The 18970-nt window shown below is 39.9% G+C and overlaps 1 protein-coding gene across 1 annotated transcript in view; it reads right to left on the minus strand.

Annotated features, from left to right (window-relative positions):
• SLC7A11 (solute carrier family 7 member 11) overlaps positions 1-18970 on the minus strand; it is an 86806-nt gene that overhangs the window by 11310 nt on the left and 56526 nt on the right. The window contains exons 7-11 of the mRNA XM_060147448.1: positions 6882-7005; positions 4894-4997; positions 4042-4138; positions 2324-2473; positions 906-1083 (exon numbers count right to left, since the gene is read on the minus strand). Coding sequence (XP_060003431.1) covers positions 906-1083; positions 2324-2473; positions 4042-4138; positions 4894-4997; positions 6882-7005 — 653 coding nt within the window. The remainder of the gene's footprint in view (positions 1-905; positions 1084-2323; positions 2474-4041; positions 4139-4893; positions 4998-6881; positions 7006-18970) is intronic.

Here is an 18970-nt window from a genome sequence, read left to right on the forward strand (position 1 = left end):
GGTACAGAAATCAACCAGTTCACACGTGGATCTTGTGGAGGATTGAATGAGACAATGATGTGAGGAAAACAGCTTCACTGGCAGAGCCCCTGACAGAGGGTGAGGCTTTTGACAGAGGCTGTTCCTAAGCACCCTTCCTACCTACTGATTTTTTTTTTTTTTTTTTTTTGCGGTACGCGGGCCTCTCACCGTTGCGGCCTCTCCCGCTGCGGAGCACAGGTTCTGGACGCGCAGGCTCAGCGGCCATGGCTCACGGGCCCAGCCGCTCCGCGGCACGTGGGATCCTCCCGGACCGGGGCACGAACCCGTGTCCCCTGCATCGGCAGGCGGACTCTCAACCACTGCGCCACCAGGGAAGCCCGGAACGCGGAGTCTTAACCACTGGACCACCGGGGAAGGCCCCTCATGATCATTCTTGCTGTTCTTATGACCCTCCATGATTCACCAATAGGGTGGTGTTATAATAATGATATTTAAGCCCTTTGCAGGCTCTACCTAACTCCCCACCGAATCTCGTATCACTCATTAAGTAGTATGTTATCATACAGAATCAATCAACTACGTTCAACCCAGGATAGAAACAATTAAGTTAGTAAGGGATTCGGAAGAACAATTAGGTCGTTTACAGAACTGCTGATAAAATTCTATCTAAAAATTTGTTCTCCTAAGAAGTGATTAAAGCAACTGGAACTCAATAGCCTGAAAGGATTCAGTGGCTCTACCCTCAACATCCTTCCTGCCTTTCCTTCTACCAGTTCTCATTAGAATATGGTAAGGTATTCAAACTAGCAATTTCCCCACTTATATTTTCACACTTTAATGCATGCATGTTATACAGGTACACATAGATGGGTTTTCTACAACACGGTCTCTCAAAAGGTCCCGAAACTGCTTAAAAGTCTTACCTGACATTCTTCTAAACCACCTGGGTTTCTTGTCCCATATAATAAAGAGATAGTAGGCAGGGACCCCGGTCAGAGTGATGACGAAGCCAATCCCTGTACTAAATGGGTCTGAATAAAGGGAAAGGGCGACCATGAAGAGACACGTGAAGGAAAACAAAGCCGGGATGAAGAGCGGCACCTGGAACACAGCACAGAAGAAAATCACTTCAAGCGTGGTTCAAGAGACAGAAGGTGGATTCAAGATGAGCACATCAGTCATGGGATCAGGTGATACACCTTGATCACGTGACCAAGTGACAGGCACCATCCTACCACACCTTCGTACCAAAATCTCTTGCATGGGGCACAGAGACTATATTAAACACACTCCTTTAAATTAAAAAAAAACACAAAAAACTTTGGGTAGAACAAAATCTAAGGATAAATAAGTGTGTTTCATTAGAGATGTTCTGTTTGAACTATTTTACTAGTTAAGCACTATGTTTTACGAGTTATGTTTTTGATTGTAAAAGATTGGTTCTCTGATAATTATGATTAGAATCCACTTTCATGTAGAGCCAGGAGCACGGGCTGCTTGTTACATGTTAAAGCCTTTCAGTGCATATCGATTTTCTGTTGGAGATTCACAATAAGAACTGACAGGGATAAAACAGGCCAACTCCTATTCAACCACTAATATAGATGTTGCCGGCATTAGGCAATGAATATAATTAGAAACAAATTCTGACAACATGACGGACAACATGATCGGTGTTATTTCTTAAAAGCAAATACATAGTAAAGACAAATCAGTCCGTGAACTTTCAAGGCTAGAGGCATATGCGCCAGCCCTCCCAAAAGGAAACACTTAGCTACGGTAAATGGACATCCTACTAAGTGGTATATTCACACATCTTCACTTTCCCTAAGTATTTCACATTTCTACTCCTTCTGGAGTGTACAATGCAGAAAAGGGGCAATAAAACAAGTCATAACATTTAAGAACTCTTAAAATGCCTTTTTGTAAAGCAGCATCCTTTTTAAAGTTTGAATCAGTGATGATTTCATACATATCGGCCTCACTCTGAGTATGGTTGTCCACAACTATTCAGCATAAAAAAAAAGAAGCAGTCCATATTTTGAACATATCAGGTCATTAGACACATTCATGAAAAATCAATATAACAAACACTGTATATTAATATCCCCACTTTTCAACCATGTGACCTACAAAGTTCGGTACATCACAAACGAGCCGATGAACTATTTTTTCAAAGTAAAATAAATCCCATATGAAGGCATGACCTGCAAGGGTTAAACATTTTATTCCAGAGGATTCTGCCCCTCTGCCCAAGCTCTTCATCATCAACTTATGACAAAGGGAGGACCAGGCATTAGGAGGAAGATTTATGTAAACCCATCAAGATTGCGGAGGTTACCTTGAAAGGACGATGCATATCTGGGCGTTTGTATCGAAGATAAATCAGCCCGGCAACCGCCAGCCCAATAAAAAGCCATCTGGCAAAACTGAGGAAATTCAAAAGACTGTAGAGGTCCCCGGAGAAGAGCATTACCATCGTCAAAGGGTGCTGGGGGGGTGGGGGAGGGAGAGAAAAACCAGGCACAGTGAGTTAAAAGAGAACACACGTGATAACAAGCAATACCATCGCTGCACGTTATTATTATCTTTTCCAAACGATTCTTTCTACTGATAAACGACCATTGCGCTTAACACCTATAGTCAACTAACCTCCTAGCTATACATCCAGCTTTTCTACTCTCTCTTTACACACACACATGGACGCATTATTTTTAGCTGTTTTTCATTTGAGTTAAGAGCACGTGCTTTCAAAGAGCAAAACACAGGACACTCGATGACTCAAAATTTAAAGACCCAGAGACTGAGATGGTCGGTAAATAACTAATGATAAAAGTCAAAAGCGCATCCAATACACACATTTGCAGAAAGCTCTGCGAATGGTGTCTGATGAGCCCCTGGCTATGCATACACAGGAAAGACAGCCACCTCTAGAGACTGTGTCCTCTCCTGAGTGCAGAACGTTGACCTTTCCCTCCTCCACACTTCCTCTCCCTGGGTGCTTGCCACATGTGACCCTCAAGACCGCAGAAAAGAATGGAGCGCAGAGTTCAGCATAGCAAGTCTCCACAGCTGCGCAGACCAAGGACAGCATGACTGATAACGCAGGCTTACAATGAAAGCCCTCTTCACCTATAATATACTGTTCCCACAAAATAATACATTCTGTTCCCCCAAGTGAAGTAAATTTCCAGAATCCACAGAGTACCCCACCCGCCCACCGGCCTTCACAAAGAAATTTCAAGGAAACATTTTGAAACAAATGAAACCCATGGGGGGTGGAGATGGGGGCACAAAAGTGTTCAGTGCATTCTGTGGTGCGCCTGACAGCAGGAGATTGGGAACAAATGTTACCGGGAAACATTTCTGGGAAATGTTTTTGGGTTTTGGAAATGTTATTGGGAAAAAATAGTAGGTAAAAAGGAACATAACATTGCCAATGGGGATCTGAGGACTTCTATACCTTACACAGTCTTTCATATCCCGTGTTTCACAAATACTTTTCTCTGCATAAAGAATCGTACAGCTCAAATTTAAGTTTTGGTGCTTTTATTTCTCCCATTTAGGGTTGCTCTCAAAATTCTCACTTTCAAGCACAGAATCCCTGCACTGTCTAGGATTCTGTCCACTTTTTCTATAACTTTGTATGCATTTCATGATAAGGGGCCTCTGATGAGACATCTGGGCGTTTGGGGACTGTAGCTTTTAGCTCCACTTTCAATAAGTAGAATTGGGACTTATTCCTCGACCTCCTTTTCTGCGAGGCTCTCTGTCGGTGACAGGAGCCCAGGCAATCATTTCCCTTTGATCTCACAGATTTCTACAAAGATGAAAAAGAAGTGACGTGTTATTGCTCCAAAGCATCAAATATGCATCAGATATACTGGATGAAGGGAAGCGATGGAAAATATTCTGCCTCTGCAAATCCACCAGGATACGCATAGAGCCACTTTAGCAATGACTGAGAACAGAAAGCACGAGCTGAAGCCAAGTTTGGAATCCTCTTTGCTAAGCTGTTCTTTGAGGTTACATCTAGAGACACATGTTACTATGCATTACCAAAACAATAACAGCTGGCAGAGGAGTGTGCTTGCGGATGTGAATCATGGAGAGAATTTCCGGAAGGTGACCCTCCCGAGATGCAACATAGAATAACCTGACAGGAGAAAAATGTATAATTAATCATCTCCAAGGGAAAAAATCCAGAAATTGAAGAGAAAACTTGCATCTTCTTCATACCATTTCTTAGGTGATTACTTCGAATTTTATAAAATCTGCCAAAATGTTACGTTCCTTTGAGGAGAAACGGTAGCAACATCTGACTCAGCATAACTCACCCCACATATAAATAGCTGGTGGTGAATTTAGTTCTAGATTTCTAATACTGCTCGTGTGTTATCAATCCAGTCCAACTCAACACACACACACACACACACACACACACACACACACACACACACACACACACACACACCATTCACATTTATCTGATTGGGTTTTCATCAAATTAAAACAAAAGGGACTTCTGCATCAAACAAAAGGGATACAGATGGTGGTATGGTGATGTCTGGTGTCTCTTACTTTACCTTTTTGCTTGTCACCTTTAGAGAAACAAAAGATTTTATTGCCAGAAATAAAATGTTGTTGTTAAACTCTGTAGACATAACGTTAAAACAACAACAAAAAACCCCTTCATCCCGGGCTTCAGAGTAGGCTATGAGTAGACAAACAGTGCCCTCTAATGGACAGAATAGAACACGCTGTTGATACTTGGAGAAAGATTTCAATCTTGCGTTTCCCTTTAAAAACAGCAGGTTTAGAGGCACTATTTCTTTTCTTTTTAAACTTATCCTCATCACATCCCATCTCAGACACAGAAATGCATTTCTAGAAATGCTTGAACTCACTCACCTGGAGACAGCAAACACACCACCATTCATGGAACCAAAGCAGGAGAGGGCAACAAAGATTGGAACTGCTACTGAGAAATTTCCCAGGAGCCGCTCAGAAAAAGTCTAGTGAAAGACAGAAGGAAGCAAATTAATGCTCTGGCAGAACGCGGAATAAAATGAAACAATTTAGGCCAAACTCGCTCTATGACTTTCTGTTTACCTGGTGATATGTGTGTGTTTTATAATCCTTTCTTTGGGTTAGGGTCAGACTAACCTCTTAGAATAATAATCAAAGGCAGGTACCATGTCCCTGCTTGTTGCAGAATTATGGGTAATAGTCTAAACAAGCACCTTCCCTCTACTTCCAAAGAGCAATGATCCATTGATCAAATCTTTATCAACTATGATATCTAGTGTCTCTGACTCTGGTAAATAAAAAAAAACTCAGTACAGAAGTTCTCCTTTTAGAGACAGAAATCCTTCTGTATAATACCTTCTCTCTCATCTGGAAAGCCACATTTTTATAGCGAAGTACAAAGGTACACTGAGAAGTGTTGCAGATACCTGTTTCATATACCAATCCCACTGTTATGACTTAAAAGCGTGGCAAAAAATAATTGAGGACTTAATCATGTATATTATGGATATGAACAGTTCTGAAAATCTTTTGCCCAGAATAATCACATCAGCTGAATCTCTGTTTACGAAGTCCATCCCGCCCTCTCAGTTATCTGCCAATTCCTTCTGTAGTTTCCTATTAAAAGGCTAGAACACCAACACAAGTCCAAGGAAATCAAGCTACAGAAAATATAAAAGTTAAACAAAACTTCTGACCTTTCCTTTTGTTGCATGGCATGTGCAACATTGCAAATTTTCATGAAGGATGTATTTTCCAAAAAAAAAAAAAATGTGGGATTCTTTACTTGTCCTTGATGCAGCCGGTACTATGTAATTAATGGACCACATTACGCTCAAAGACTTAAGTGCTGCCCTTTGTCTAGTAAGATGAGATGACGACCTGACATCAGGAAGCTCTGTGCATTTGGTTGTCTGGTAGAAGTTACAGCAGTGGACAGAGTCTTTTTTAATACAGTGAACTCGTACATAGGTTCACATGAAATGAGATAATTTGTTCCCTGTGGATGTTTCTGATATGACCTAATAGTGACTATTTTAAAAGGAACTGACATCTAGTGATGGGAAGTTCTTTTTTTTTTTCACCCTACATTGTTATAAGGTCATGAATGAGTGCCCTCTTACTAGCTAAGTTTTTATACCAAAAAGTCTGTGTCACAGAATAGCAGTCCCATAACATGACCTTTGAAAGCAAAAGATGCCCCTGAAGTCAAATAAATTTTGGAAAATGCTGTAAAATTATGAGTATCCGCATCTCAGGGAGTTAAAATGCACATTAGCTTCTCTAATATTCTGAGAAGTACTATAGCAATGACATCTGTTTAACTTTGAATAACTCAGCATTTCCTCAAATTAATAATATCCTAGAACTTGTATTCAAAATGATATATATATACTAGGAAAAAAATGTTATGTGGTCCATTTGGAAATTCTAAAGTGGTACTTTGGGAAAAAGATTTTAAGTTAGCATTTGAAAAGCGTCTAAACAGGGAGGAGTAGAGAATCAATTGCAATTTGCATACCCCAAAATGCATTCATTTAAACTCAGTAACTGCCCACCTGTCTTTAAAGACATGTTGGAAGAATAATGACTTCTATTCAACATGTATGTGTGGAAATATGTTTTCAAGCAGGCATATGTGGAAATGTTTTACATGAAATTAACAGTACAGAGAAATCATATAGGAGTGTAGCTGTATCAGTTAAATGGACTATGCTAAGGTATGTTCTAAATTTTTAAAATATTCATTATCATTCAGTTAAAAAAGAATGACTGGATTTCAAAACACTTTCTGCTGGAGGGAACTACTATAAAATTGCATCATTTCATTAACCTAAATTCAAACTGGCATTTTCCCAACTTAGACTTACCACTGCCACGGCCTCTGAAAGCAACAGCTCCTCGGCACTAATGGTCGTAAAGTAGGCCACATTTGTTAGCACATAGCCAATGGTGACGACGGCCATGGATATACATATCGCAAGGGGGATGGTTCTGAAATGCACAAAGGAATCACTGATCAGTCATCTTTTGTTAGTCATTTTTCTGCAAGCAAAGAAGATAACAGGCTCATTCAAACAAAGAACAAAATGGTATATGGCTAACTACAGGCTCTGTTGGGTATGTCTAAACATTTCATCAGGGTGAAGTACCACACATTCCTTTGTAATTTAATAAAGTCCATAAGGGGAGGTACTACATTTGTCTTGTCTACTGCTCTACCCCAGAACATGTGGGTCTGTCCAATCCTTGTGCTCCATAAATCCTACGGCAGGGTTTCACACACTTGAGCACGTATCACCCGGAAGGCTTGTTAAAACAGAGACTGATTGCTGAGCCCACCTCAGGAGTTTCTGATTCAGGCAGATTTGCATCTTTCGCAAGTTCCTGGGTAATTCTGATGCTGCTGGCCAGGGGACCACGCTTTGAGATCCACTGTCCTATATATATATGCCTTTCAAATCCTGATTCACTTGCCTTGACACCTTTCTAATACTAGTTTCCCAAAAGATCTTTCGCATTCAGTGTCTTCCCCTTCAGTAATTCCCCTTGCCATCAAATACGTGTACACTTTTGGAAGCATGCCAGCAACATATATCTACCTTTCTAAATGACAGTAATAATAATTTTGTACATAACACAAAAAGCCCAGAAGTGTTCCCAATAACGCCTTTGCACTGCCCTGCTGTGAGTTCAAAGGGAGCTCAAGATCATGAGTATCTATTAAAGCAACAGCACGATAATCCCCTGAAGTTAGAGGTGACATGCTGTGAAGTACATATCACCGGACGGTGCTGACACTACGCGGCATCAGGAAGCAGCCGGCGCAAACACAACGTTATGTCTTCATTTAATGCACTGGGAAAGCCAGGAAGTTACTGACCCTCATAATTTGACTCCATGTTACCGATACACATTACTTGCTTAACATAATCACCTCTTCAGACTGTTTCCAGTTCAAGCAACTTAAACCTTCGGCTCCCTGCACAAAGGCGGATGGGTTTTGTGGGGTTTTTTTTTTTTTTTTTAGCCATAGAGCTTATCAGCCTTCATGGAGCCTTAACCCTGCTGGGTACCACTAATGAAGACCTCCCTATAATTTCTTCCAAGATGAAAATACAGGTCCGAACCAGGAACAAAAAAGGCACAGCCTGCCTCACTCCCCAAGCTGGGTGTGTTGAGCACACTAAGTCCCAGCTCATTACGCTGAATTCTCTATCCCCTGTTGAGAACAGGCAAACCCAGCCAGCCAGCAAATGCCATTCATTATGCTGCTTGGAGCTCGACACTTCCCCTGGTCCCCAAAGCCTTAAGCCTTGATGGGGAAACACATTGACCTCTAAAATCCTGGCATCCTGCTAGAAAAGGAGCAGATGTTCCCCTTCCCCAGTGTGAAGAGGGTCCTGTGGAATTTTCCGTTCATGCCGTACCACGCATTGCTGCTTGTGATTGATAAACGCTAAATGTAAGCAAAGGAGATCACTGGGCCAATTAAATACAGAGGGGTAAGTGGCATAAGGCATATTAAAGATAAAGGTAGCTTCTCAACCACTCACTGTATTATCAATATTTGAAACTCGAATCCTTCAGCTCTTATAACACGCCAAATGGGGTTTTGAGTTCTATCTATGGAGGAGAGAAGCAGAGAGAAAGAGAGGGAGAAAGACACTCTCTAGAGATCTCCTCGCAAGAGTAGGATTAAGAAATGCAAAGGCTCTGCTAAGAAAAAGTGAGGTGATTTACTGTTCAGTGCGGTGAAGTCACCTAATCTGTCCAGGACAGGTAGTACTGTCATGTCACATGATGCTGTCATAGAGCACAGAGGAGTCACTCTGAAATTTGACTGTGGCCCTGCCGGCATAGAACCTAGCCTCCCAGCCCAGCTCTTTCAAGGCAGCCTGTGTTTCCTGCCCGGAGATTACGGTCTTTCTGAGGGAGGATTTCTAAACTGACTTTAGCAGAAGGGACCTTTAAAACATTTGAAACTTCCAGGTTAGTTTTCCCTTTGTTCTTCCTCAGCTTGTCAATAACAAAAAAACAGCAGATGCTGCTACTACCCACCCTTTTATTAGCTACTTTACATATTTGCCTCATTTTGTCCTTGGAAAATCCTGTGAGTTAGGAGCACAATTACCATTTTATATATGAGGAAATGAAGTCTTAGAGAGTTTAAAGAACTGTTCAAGGATACACAGCTGGTAAGTGGAAACCCAGAATTCAGCTGCAGATCCAGCTACCCTGAAGTCAAAGCATTTAAACCACTGAAGTGTATTCTCTCTCGTGCATGTGGGTCCTCAAACTCTTAACTATTACTTTTCAGAGAAATTATAATTATTGAATATAATGTTTATTGGAAAGCTCTTATCCAGGCTGTATTCCTCATGTATTCACTGAAAATACAGTTTTGTGTAGTATGAAGGAGGGGGAAAGACTTATTCCATGATTTTCATAATTTTTCTGTGTGATACGAACTATAATGTCAAGTGAATGTTTTCAAAAGTTTCAATATTTTGGAAATACTAGTTTATTTTGAATTTAAAAAACCACAGAGGCACACTGAATAAACTTCCCTAGACAACTGTTATAGAAAAGGAGGAAAAGGAAGCCTACTTATCAGACAAAATGAAACAGATTATTAACAGTTTTACTATCAGCCAAGTATAGATAGCCTATAGATATAGCCTATCGATAGCCTATAGATAGATCAGCCTAGTATATAGATACTAGAGGAAAAAAAAATCAAAGGAGCTTAAAATATAGGATAAAAGAGAAAAGGGGTCTAACCTTGCAGCAATTCACAGCAAACCCAGTAATTCCTCCCTAGGTAAAGTTAAGCCATGGGAACTGAAGAGGATGTGGCCAGACAGCCCGTAGCTTCTGTCCTTAACGTTCCATTTCACTTTAACAAAGGGAAGGAGAAGGGTTTGTGGCTGCCTTGGCATAAATAGCAATCATTTACACTGAGGAAATCAGCTGACTTGTTCAGAAGGGCTTGGCACTGTGTGGGTAACTCCTGGATTTCAAGCAGCAAAGCTTAAGGGCCACTGGGTGAGCTGATAAGAGCTATTAGGGCAAGCCAGAGCCATCTTTCTGGAGGTTTTAGATGCAGAGGGCAGATAAACACAGTTAGTAATCCAAGATTAAGGCAAATGGCACATGATAATAAAAGGAATCACAGGAACTGGTAGGCCACTGACATTTCAAAGCCCCTGTGTAACTGCGAGCTGTCCACCAATTCTAAGTGCAACAAAAGCATTGTCTCTAAGCTGAATAAAAGTGACTCACACCTATGAGTTGTAATCTTTCTCAAATGTTGTGTATATATTTTTTTATGATTAACAAGATACGAATGTATTGGGAAAAGTTACTTAATGCTTAAGAGCTTTTTGTCATTATAGTCTTTTCAATTATGTATTCATGAGAAATAAGCACTAAGTAAGTGAGAATCTGATATTTTTATTAATTGCAAATGGTTTTCAATCAAAAGGTCTTGGACGGTCTTCTTTCCTTGCAGGTTTATTTTAAATTGGCATCTGTAACCCGTCTATGTAACACATAGATATATATTTGTTTATTGGAAATTATTAAATGGAAGTCTCTGGAACATCTGCTTAGAAGCACTCTCATTCTAAGGATAGAGCTCCCCAGGAATTTAAATGGCCCCAATAGTAATGGCAGGTAGCTTATATTTGTATAATCTACAAAGCACTGGCAAGCACACTTTATCTCCAAATATACACATTTCATTTCAAATCCTTTGTGGAATAACATAGAATATGAACAAATGACAAAATCCACAACAACCCACTGAAATAGGAGGTAATACCACCATCTTCAAACAATGGAACCAAGGCTCAGAGAGGTTAAGTGACTGGCCAAGGTCACAAAAGTAGTAAGTGAGAAAGCTGGGTCTTGAATTCAGATCCTCCATCGCTAAGTCCCACCTTCCTGAAATATCTTGTCCGTGATATCATGGCTGTTTTGTGCCTACTTTAACTCTAGGTACAAAATTCCTAGGATCCTCACATGCTGACAAACATGTCCTCTATTTTATATGCATGATACAAATATCAGAAGGCTGATGGTTACAATGGGACACATTTGAAGCCAAGTACATTTTACTATGCACTTAATAGTCATCACAAATAATCCTGCAAATGATGGAGCATGGGATGCATTTTTAATATACTTTGCAACTCCATGGTAGAGCATCAGCAATGATCATTGTTTCCAGTGCTTTATGTTGGCTAAAAAGACTCCTGCCATGAAAACAGAATGAGTAGACCCAGCTTCAGAGAGTTGAGGACACGTGAAGGTCACAAGGATTTCTGAGATTCAGGCCATCCGAGTAATTTTGTAGTCACTTGTATTTAGGACATTCCTAAAATTGTTTTATAACTGGCGCAAAATCTTCTGAGGTTTATGTGAATCAAAATAAGTTTCATACATTCCCCGGTGTGGATACATCCACTGGAGACCACAGAAACCATTGATCCTGGGGCATCTAAAATTGTCTTTGAGCCGTGGGACTGGGCATGATGCCAGTTCTGCTAAAACCTTCTCTTGTGTGTTCTGGAATCTTCTAAGAGAAGTGCCTGATGCTTCACATTTTCTATTTAAAAATCATTAATGTTCTAACACATGTATTTTGCATTCAGGAAAAAAGAGGGAGGGGAGAAAAGAGGAATTAAGAAGGGCAAGAAAATGACGAACTTCTTAATATGTGAGATGCAAATAAAAAAGAAAACAGGGTTTTTCAAAGAAATTTAAAATTTTTTAGTAAACTGTTTATGTATAATTGAAACAAAGCCATGATTCATCTCAACATAAAGTATTTAAAATTATAAATGAGTATGTCTTGATTCTGAGTATTTATTTTAGGATCATACCTATTTCACATTGTCTTTTTGTGTGTGGGGGTGCTTTGTGACCGCCTGGAGGGGTGGGATAGGGAGGGTGGGAGGGAGGGAGACGCAAGAGGGAAGAGATATGGGAACATATGTATATGTATAACTGATTCACTTTGTTATAAAGCAGAAACTAATACACCACTGTAAAGCAATTATACCCCAATAAATATGTTAAAAAAAAACCAAAACATTTTCTTTATAATGACCCTGTAGAGACCTTGAAAGCTTTTCTCTAGATCTGACCCAGAAGTGACTCAAGTACCTCTTACTTCTCTCTTTTTGATCTGCCAATTTATTTTTACAGGATTATTCAGTTTATTTTATTACCACTGCTGTTCATTTTACTGTACTCCTCAAACTTCAGTCATGTGTTACAATCCAAAAGATCAATACTAGTATATCTCAAAGAAAATCTATATTTTTCACTCACGTGATTTTTTCTTCCATACATTTTTACATAATTTCCCTGATTCTTGCTCATCTCAAACTTTTCAGAGACACCCCCCTGCCCCCCGGCAAGCATGAAACTGTACTATCTGGCTATGTGATTTCTGATATTTCTAGCAGGGACTGAATTACAAATAAGGGTCCTTGATTGTTTTCCAGACTTGAAACAATTAGATTACAGATGACTGGAACCCTATGAACTGCCTTGTATGTTATCAGTGACTTTGCCCCCTTGTCATTTAGTGCTATCACTGTATCTCTAGTTGCACATTGTGAGTGGGAACTGCACTGTGAATAACAGTATAAGAGAAATGCACTTGAGGAGACATGGCAAGTTGGGGGGGAAGGTGTGGGTTGTCACTGAAAGAAGAAAATGTAGCAAGAGGAAGAGTACATTCAATAAACCTATTTAGAAACATTCTTAAAGGTCCATGGTTCATGTTCTAACTTAATGACAATTTCTGGGCCAAGGCTGAACACAGTGATGTGACGAGCAGATTGTCACATAAAGGTACACAGTGATCCCACTGATTTCAAGCACTAAACACCTGCCCTCGGCTTGTTATGGTACCACGGCAAGACCACAGGTGTTTTCACTGAGACGCTTTAAATTTCAATACCACTGATGTCTAATCTAAATCTTACCATTCTCCATTGTCCACAGATGAAGAGCTCCATAAACAAAAAGAGAAGACAGAGGGACCTGTAGGGAGATGTAAGAAATGAACAGACACAGATTAAAAGACTGCAGCCTGAAGGAGGCTCATGGAAAAAACATACACAGAGGCATGAAGGAGACAGAAAAGTGCAGCAAAACCACGCAGAAAAATGAACTGAGATGGAAACTTATAATTCAGAAACATAGGGTCATAAGCAATCAGAAGCATGAGTCTAAGCGTTTTTAGCCCTAATAATACTTTATTTTTTTTATCCAACTAGCAGAATAAATTCCTGCCTAAATAAAATTATTCAGCAAAATGGAGCTTGGGGGTAAATTTTCATTTGCTTGAATTTCATACCAATAAAAAATCTGCATTGTCTGCATCTCATTTGTTCTCATTTCTCAAGATTTAGAGTGTGTCGTCCGGATATATTACAGTTATCCATATTTATCATGGATGAACGTAAAGAAATTAGTAGGCAAGTTTGAGTGCACAAACATAGAAACAAAATTGGTTTTTGATAAAATGTTAGCAAGTAAATAACTAAGAAAACAAAATATTTTAATAACAATAAATTACGTTTCATACTAATGTTCAGCTCTTATTTTTTTTTTTTTTTTTTTTTTTTAGTACGCAGGCCTCTCACTGTTGTGGCCTCTCCCGTTGCGGAGCACAGGCTCCAGACTTGCAGGCTCAGTGGCCATGGCTCACGGGCCTAGCCGCTCCGCGGCATGTGGGATCTTCCCGCACCGGGACACGAACCCGTGTCCCCTGCATCGGCAGGCGGACTCTGAACCACTGCGCCATCAGGGAAGCCCCAGCTCTTATTTCTGTTATATTGTTTTTATAGTATACTTTTTAAAATGTTATTTCCCTCAGGATTTTGTCTAAAGTACTCGAAGGTGACGCAACATCTCAGTGAACCTTTTTTTTTTTTTATAACTGAGTTCCTGAGATTCAGATATGCATGGCTGAGAGAATGAAGTACTCACCACAGTTTTGTGCTCCTCTTTCCAAAGTATCAGTCATTCCTGAGAAGAAGCTACCCAGATAGACCACATTTTCCAGACTCTCTGGTATCTAGGTGGGAGTGTGACTCATCCTTATGTGTCAACTGATGTGGCAGTTTTAGGCCAAGGTGGTTAAGAAGTGGGTTGCCTTGTCTGCCCCCAACCCTTTCTCTAGTTGTATAGAGGATCTATAGAGAGGCAAAGCCACAGTGTGGAAGGAATCTGGGCCACAGAATCAACATGAGGAAGAAAGTCTACCGCTCAGCCAGGGACACCAACAGTGGACTGTAACATGATCTAAAAACTAAACTTTCGATTGTTTAAAGCCATTGAAAATTTGTGGTTTGCTTGTTGGAGCAGTTGGCACTACCCTAACTAATAAAAGAATGAAGGGCCTCGTTATATCAAGACTTTTTGTAGATCTCAGTGAATTAGTTTTTATGAGACAAATTGGGTCCTCATTAATTTTTATCTCATATTTTTTTGTTTCGTAAGAGACCAGTATATGATATAAAGTCTTTAAAATAACGTCCCAAATGAGATCCAATTGAAACACTTACATTGGCTAAAGTTAGAACAGTGAAAATTCTATTATTCCAACTTCCCAGAAACAGAGCAAACATAGGCCCCATTGTTCACTATTTTGAAATATAAAATCTCCTGCACATTTGACAACTGCCTCCGATCCAACAAAGATCAAAGTATAATCACCTCTTGTTTTGGCCAAAGATACATAATAAAACAATGCAATGTTAAATAAATATACTCTTATGCTAAGTACAAGGCAAGGTAAAATAAACATACCCACTTTGGTATAATAAGTGGGAATTAGAGTCAAAATTCCCTCTGGTCATAAACACGTGTCTTAGAAGGAACTGATAACACTTCTCCTACTATAAACCCATAAATCAAATCCAGTCACATTTCTGACCAGCTGTACGATAAGAAATGGAACAGGTACGTATGGAGACATCCAACCCTGACAAATGAACTACTGAAAACTGCCTTCAATATTTGTGACCAACAATGACAAGTCTAATTATTAGAAACCATTTTACTTTGACATCTGGTAGTCAAGGAGACACCAGGGTAATATGGGAATCAGAAGAGAAGATGGACAATTGATAAGATTAGAGGCTAACCTGTCCTCACTCACTTCAACCAGATCAGTCCTCTCTTCCTTGTTTTATGTATTGATATACAACTGAAGGGATCCAGCGCTTTCAAACAGTTTTAACATCACTCCACTAGATGCTGCAAGTCAAATTATGTCTTTAAATACTATTTTGGGACTCAATGCTGGCTTCCTAAACTACGGTTTTCAAACTCTATGAATTGGTTTCATAAAATGCCTATCTACGAATGATTATAGAGGTATGTATGTATGTATATATATATTTGATCCTACAAAGTTGAAAATAATTTTTCACTGCAACAAATCCTATTTATAGGTAATTGAGGGAAACATTTATAGTAGGAAAGGTATAAGGTTGATAGAGGAGCCAACAGCTATGGCCTGGCTTTAATCAAAGTGGTAAATCCGCATGGCTGGGCCCCAGAGAACATGACACAGCAGCTAATGGAGCTGCAGAGAAAGGTGAAGATGAGAAGAAATTGAATGGATGGGTTAAATACCTTTCCAGTTGAGAGAGATGATATGTCATTGACAAGAAAGTGATGATTTTGACTCCTGCTTGGAACAGTTGACAGCTCCCTGCAAAGGTCACAGAGGCCCCCAGAATGGCAGAACCTCCTGTAAGTTCCCCTCTCCTCTCCTTGGGCTGTCCATTTACAAAGATTCATATTCCCAGAAGAAACGGAAATTTCATTATCTTTCATCTTTCAGCTCAAAAGTTAAACTTTTCAAAAAATAAGCTTTGTGCTTTATTTTATATTTGCTAATGCCTTTTCTTAGACTACAAGGATTCGTAGGCAAATTTCTCCCCAAGGATACTTTAGCAAAGTCAAACACAACATGCAATGGTTGAGGGACTACCTGCCCCAGAAAGAGAAGTGGTCCCCACATTCACCCACCCTGTAATTTCCCTTCTCTTTCATATTTTCCCTCAGCCCCATCCCCAAATTCCTATAACCAAGAAAAAAATGTGTATGTACCATCCCAAGTGTAAGTTTTCTTTATGCAACATTTTGTCTCTGATGTTTGCCTTCAGTGTTTGTTTTGATTTCATAGAATTATGAACATTCTCTGGACTCCAATCTGAAAGCTGGGTCCAGTCATCTTCCGGTCACTGGCAGGAACCCAGGAGATCACTGGACCTCTCCAGGCATAAACTTCCTCCTTAGTTAAAGAGGGTGCTGAATTAATGAAATCTAACGTCCATTTCTCTTGGAAGTTCATTATTCAATCACTTTAACAAATAAAGCTGATTTTTAAAGACTGTTTAACAATACTTTGAAAACGTAGTTCAGTCCTTGCTCGTGTAACAGAGCATCCTACGGAAGTGCCTGAGTCTGTCCTGTTCTGTCGCTCAGAGAAAAAAACAGGACACAGATTTCACCAACTCTTCTCCTGGGTCTTGAGGTGATGATCCTATCCTCAATCACGAATACCAGTACATCACAGGACCTTCATAGTATCAGTCTGACTGATAACAGTGATCATTACAGAAGAGCATATAAAGGAAAAGTGGTGAGGGACCTTCAGAATGGCAGAGGAGTAAGACATGCAGATCAGCTTCCTCCCCACAGATACACCAGAAATACATCTACGTGTGGAACAACTCCTGCAGAACACCTACTGAACGCTGGCAGAAGACTTCAGACTTCCCGAAAGCTTCCCAAGAAACTCCCCACGTACCTGGCCGTGTGGCTGACAGGGTCGTGGTGCTCCGGCCAGGTGTCAGGCCTGTGCCTCAGAGGTGGGAGAGCCGAGTTGAGGACATTGGTCCACCAGAGACCTCCCGGCTACACATAATATCGAACGGTGAAAGCTCTCCCAGAGATCTCCATCTCACTGCTAAGACCCAGCTCCACTCAACGACCAGCAAGCTACAGTGCTGGACACCCTGTGCCAAACAACTAGCAAGACAGGAACATAGCCCCAAACGTTAGCAGAGAGGCTGCCTAAAATCATAATAAGGTCACAGGCACCCAAATACACACCACGGGACGCAGTCCTGCCCACCAGAAAGATGAGATCCAGCCTCACCCACCAGAACACAGGCACTATTCCCCTCCACCAGGAAGCCTACACAACCCATTGAACCAACCTTAGCCACTGGGGGCAGATACCAAAAACAACAGGAATTACGAACCTGCAGCCTGTGAAAAGGAGACCCCAAACACAGTAAGTTAAGCAAAAGGAGAAGACAGAAAAACATACAGCAGATGAAAGAGCAAGGTAAAAACCCACCAGACCAAACAAATGAAGAGGAAATAGGCAGTCTACCTGAAAAAGAATTCAGAGTAATGATAGTAAAGATGATCCAAAATCTTGGAAATAGAATGGAGAAAACACAAGAAACATTTAACAAGGACCTAGAAGAACTAAAGAGCAAACAAACAATGATGAACAACACAATAGATGAAATTAAAAATTCTCTAGAAGGAATCAATAGCAGAATAACTGAGATAGAAGAACAGATAAGTGACCTGGAAGATAAAATGGTGGAAATAACAGTCGGGGAGCAGAATAAAGAAAAAAGAATGAAAAGAATTGAGTACAGTCTCAGAGACCTCCGGGACAACATTAAACACACCAACATTTGAATTATAGGGGTCCCAGAAGAAGAAGAGAAAAAGAAAGAGACTGAGAAAATATTTGAAGAGATTATAGTTGAAAACTTCCCTAATATGGGAAAGGAAACAGTAAATCAAGTCCAGGAAGAGCTGAGAGTTCCATACAGGATAAATCCAAGGAGAAACATGCCAAGACACATATTAATCAAACTGTCAAAAATTAAACACAAAGAAAAAATATTAAAAGCAGCAAGGGACAAACAACAAATAACATATAAGGGAATCCCCATAAGGTTAACAGCTGATCTTTTACCAGAAACTCTACAAGTTAGAAGGGAGTGTCAGGACATATTTAAAGTAATGAAAGGGAAAAACCTACAAAAAAGATTACTCTACCCAGAAAGGATCTCATGATGGAGAAATTAAAACCTTTACAGATAAGCAAAACCTAAGAGAATTCAACACCACCAAACCAGCTTTACAACAAACGCTAAAGGAACTTCTCTAGGCAGGAAACACAAGAGAAGGAAAAGACTTACAATAACAAAAACCAAACAATTATGAAAATGGTAATAGGAACATACATATCGATAACTACCTTAAATGTAAATGGATTAAATGTTCCAACCAAAAGACACAGACTGGCTGAATGGATACAAAAACAAGACCTGTATATATGCTGTCAACAAGAGACCCACTTCAGACTTAGGGACACATACAGACTGAAAAGGAGGGGATGGAAAAAGATATTCCACGCAAATGGAAATCAAAAGAAAGCTGAAGGAATAATTCTCATATCAGACAAAATAGACTTTAAAATAAAGACTACTACAAGAGACAAAGAAGGACACTACATAATGATCAAGGGATCCATCCAAGAAGATATAATAATTGCAACTATTTATGCACCCAACATAGGAGCACCTCAATACATAAGACAAATGCTAACAGCCATAAAAGGGGAAATTGACAGTAACACAATCATAGTAGGAGACATTAACACCCCACTTTCACCAATGGACAGATCACCCGAAATGAAAAGTAAATAAGGAAAGACAAGCTTTAAATGATACATTAAACAAGATGGACTTAATTGATATTTATAGGACACTCCATCCAAACACAACAGAATACATTTCTTCTCAAGCACTCATGGAACATTCTCCAGGATAGATCATATCTTGTGTCACATTTCAAGCCTTGGTAAATTTAAGAAAATTGACATCATATA

Source organism: Lagenorhynchus albirostris, chromosome 4 (genome assembly GCF_949774975.1).
Source record: "Lagenorhynchus albirostris chromosome 4, mLagAlb1.1, whole genome shotgun sequence".
In the NCBI taxonomy this organism is placed as follows: Eukaryota; Metazoa; Chordata; class Mammalia; order Artiodactyla; family Delphinidae; genus Lagenorhynchus; species Lagenorhynchus albirostris.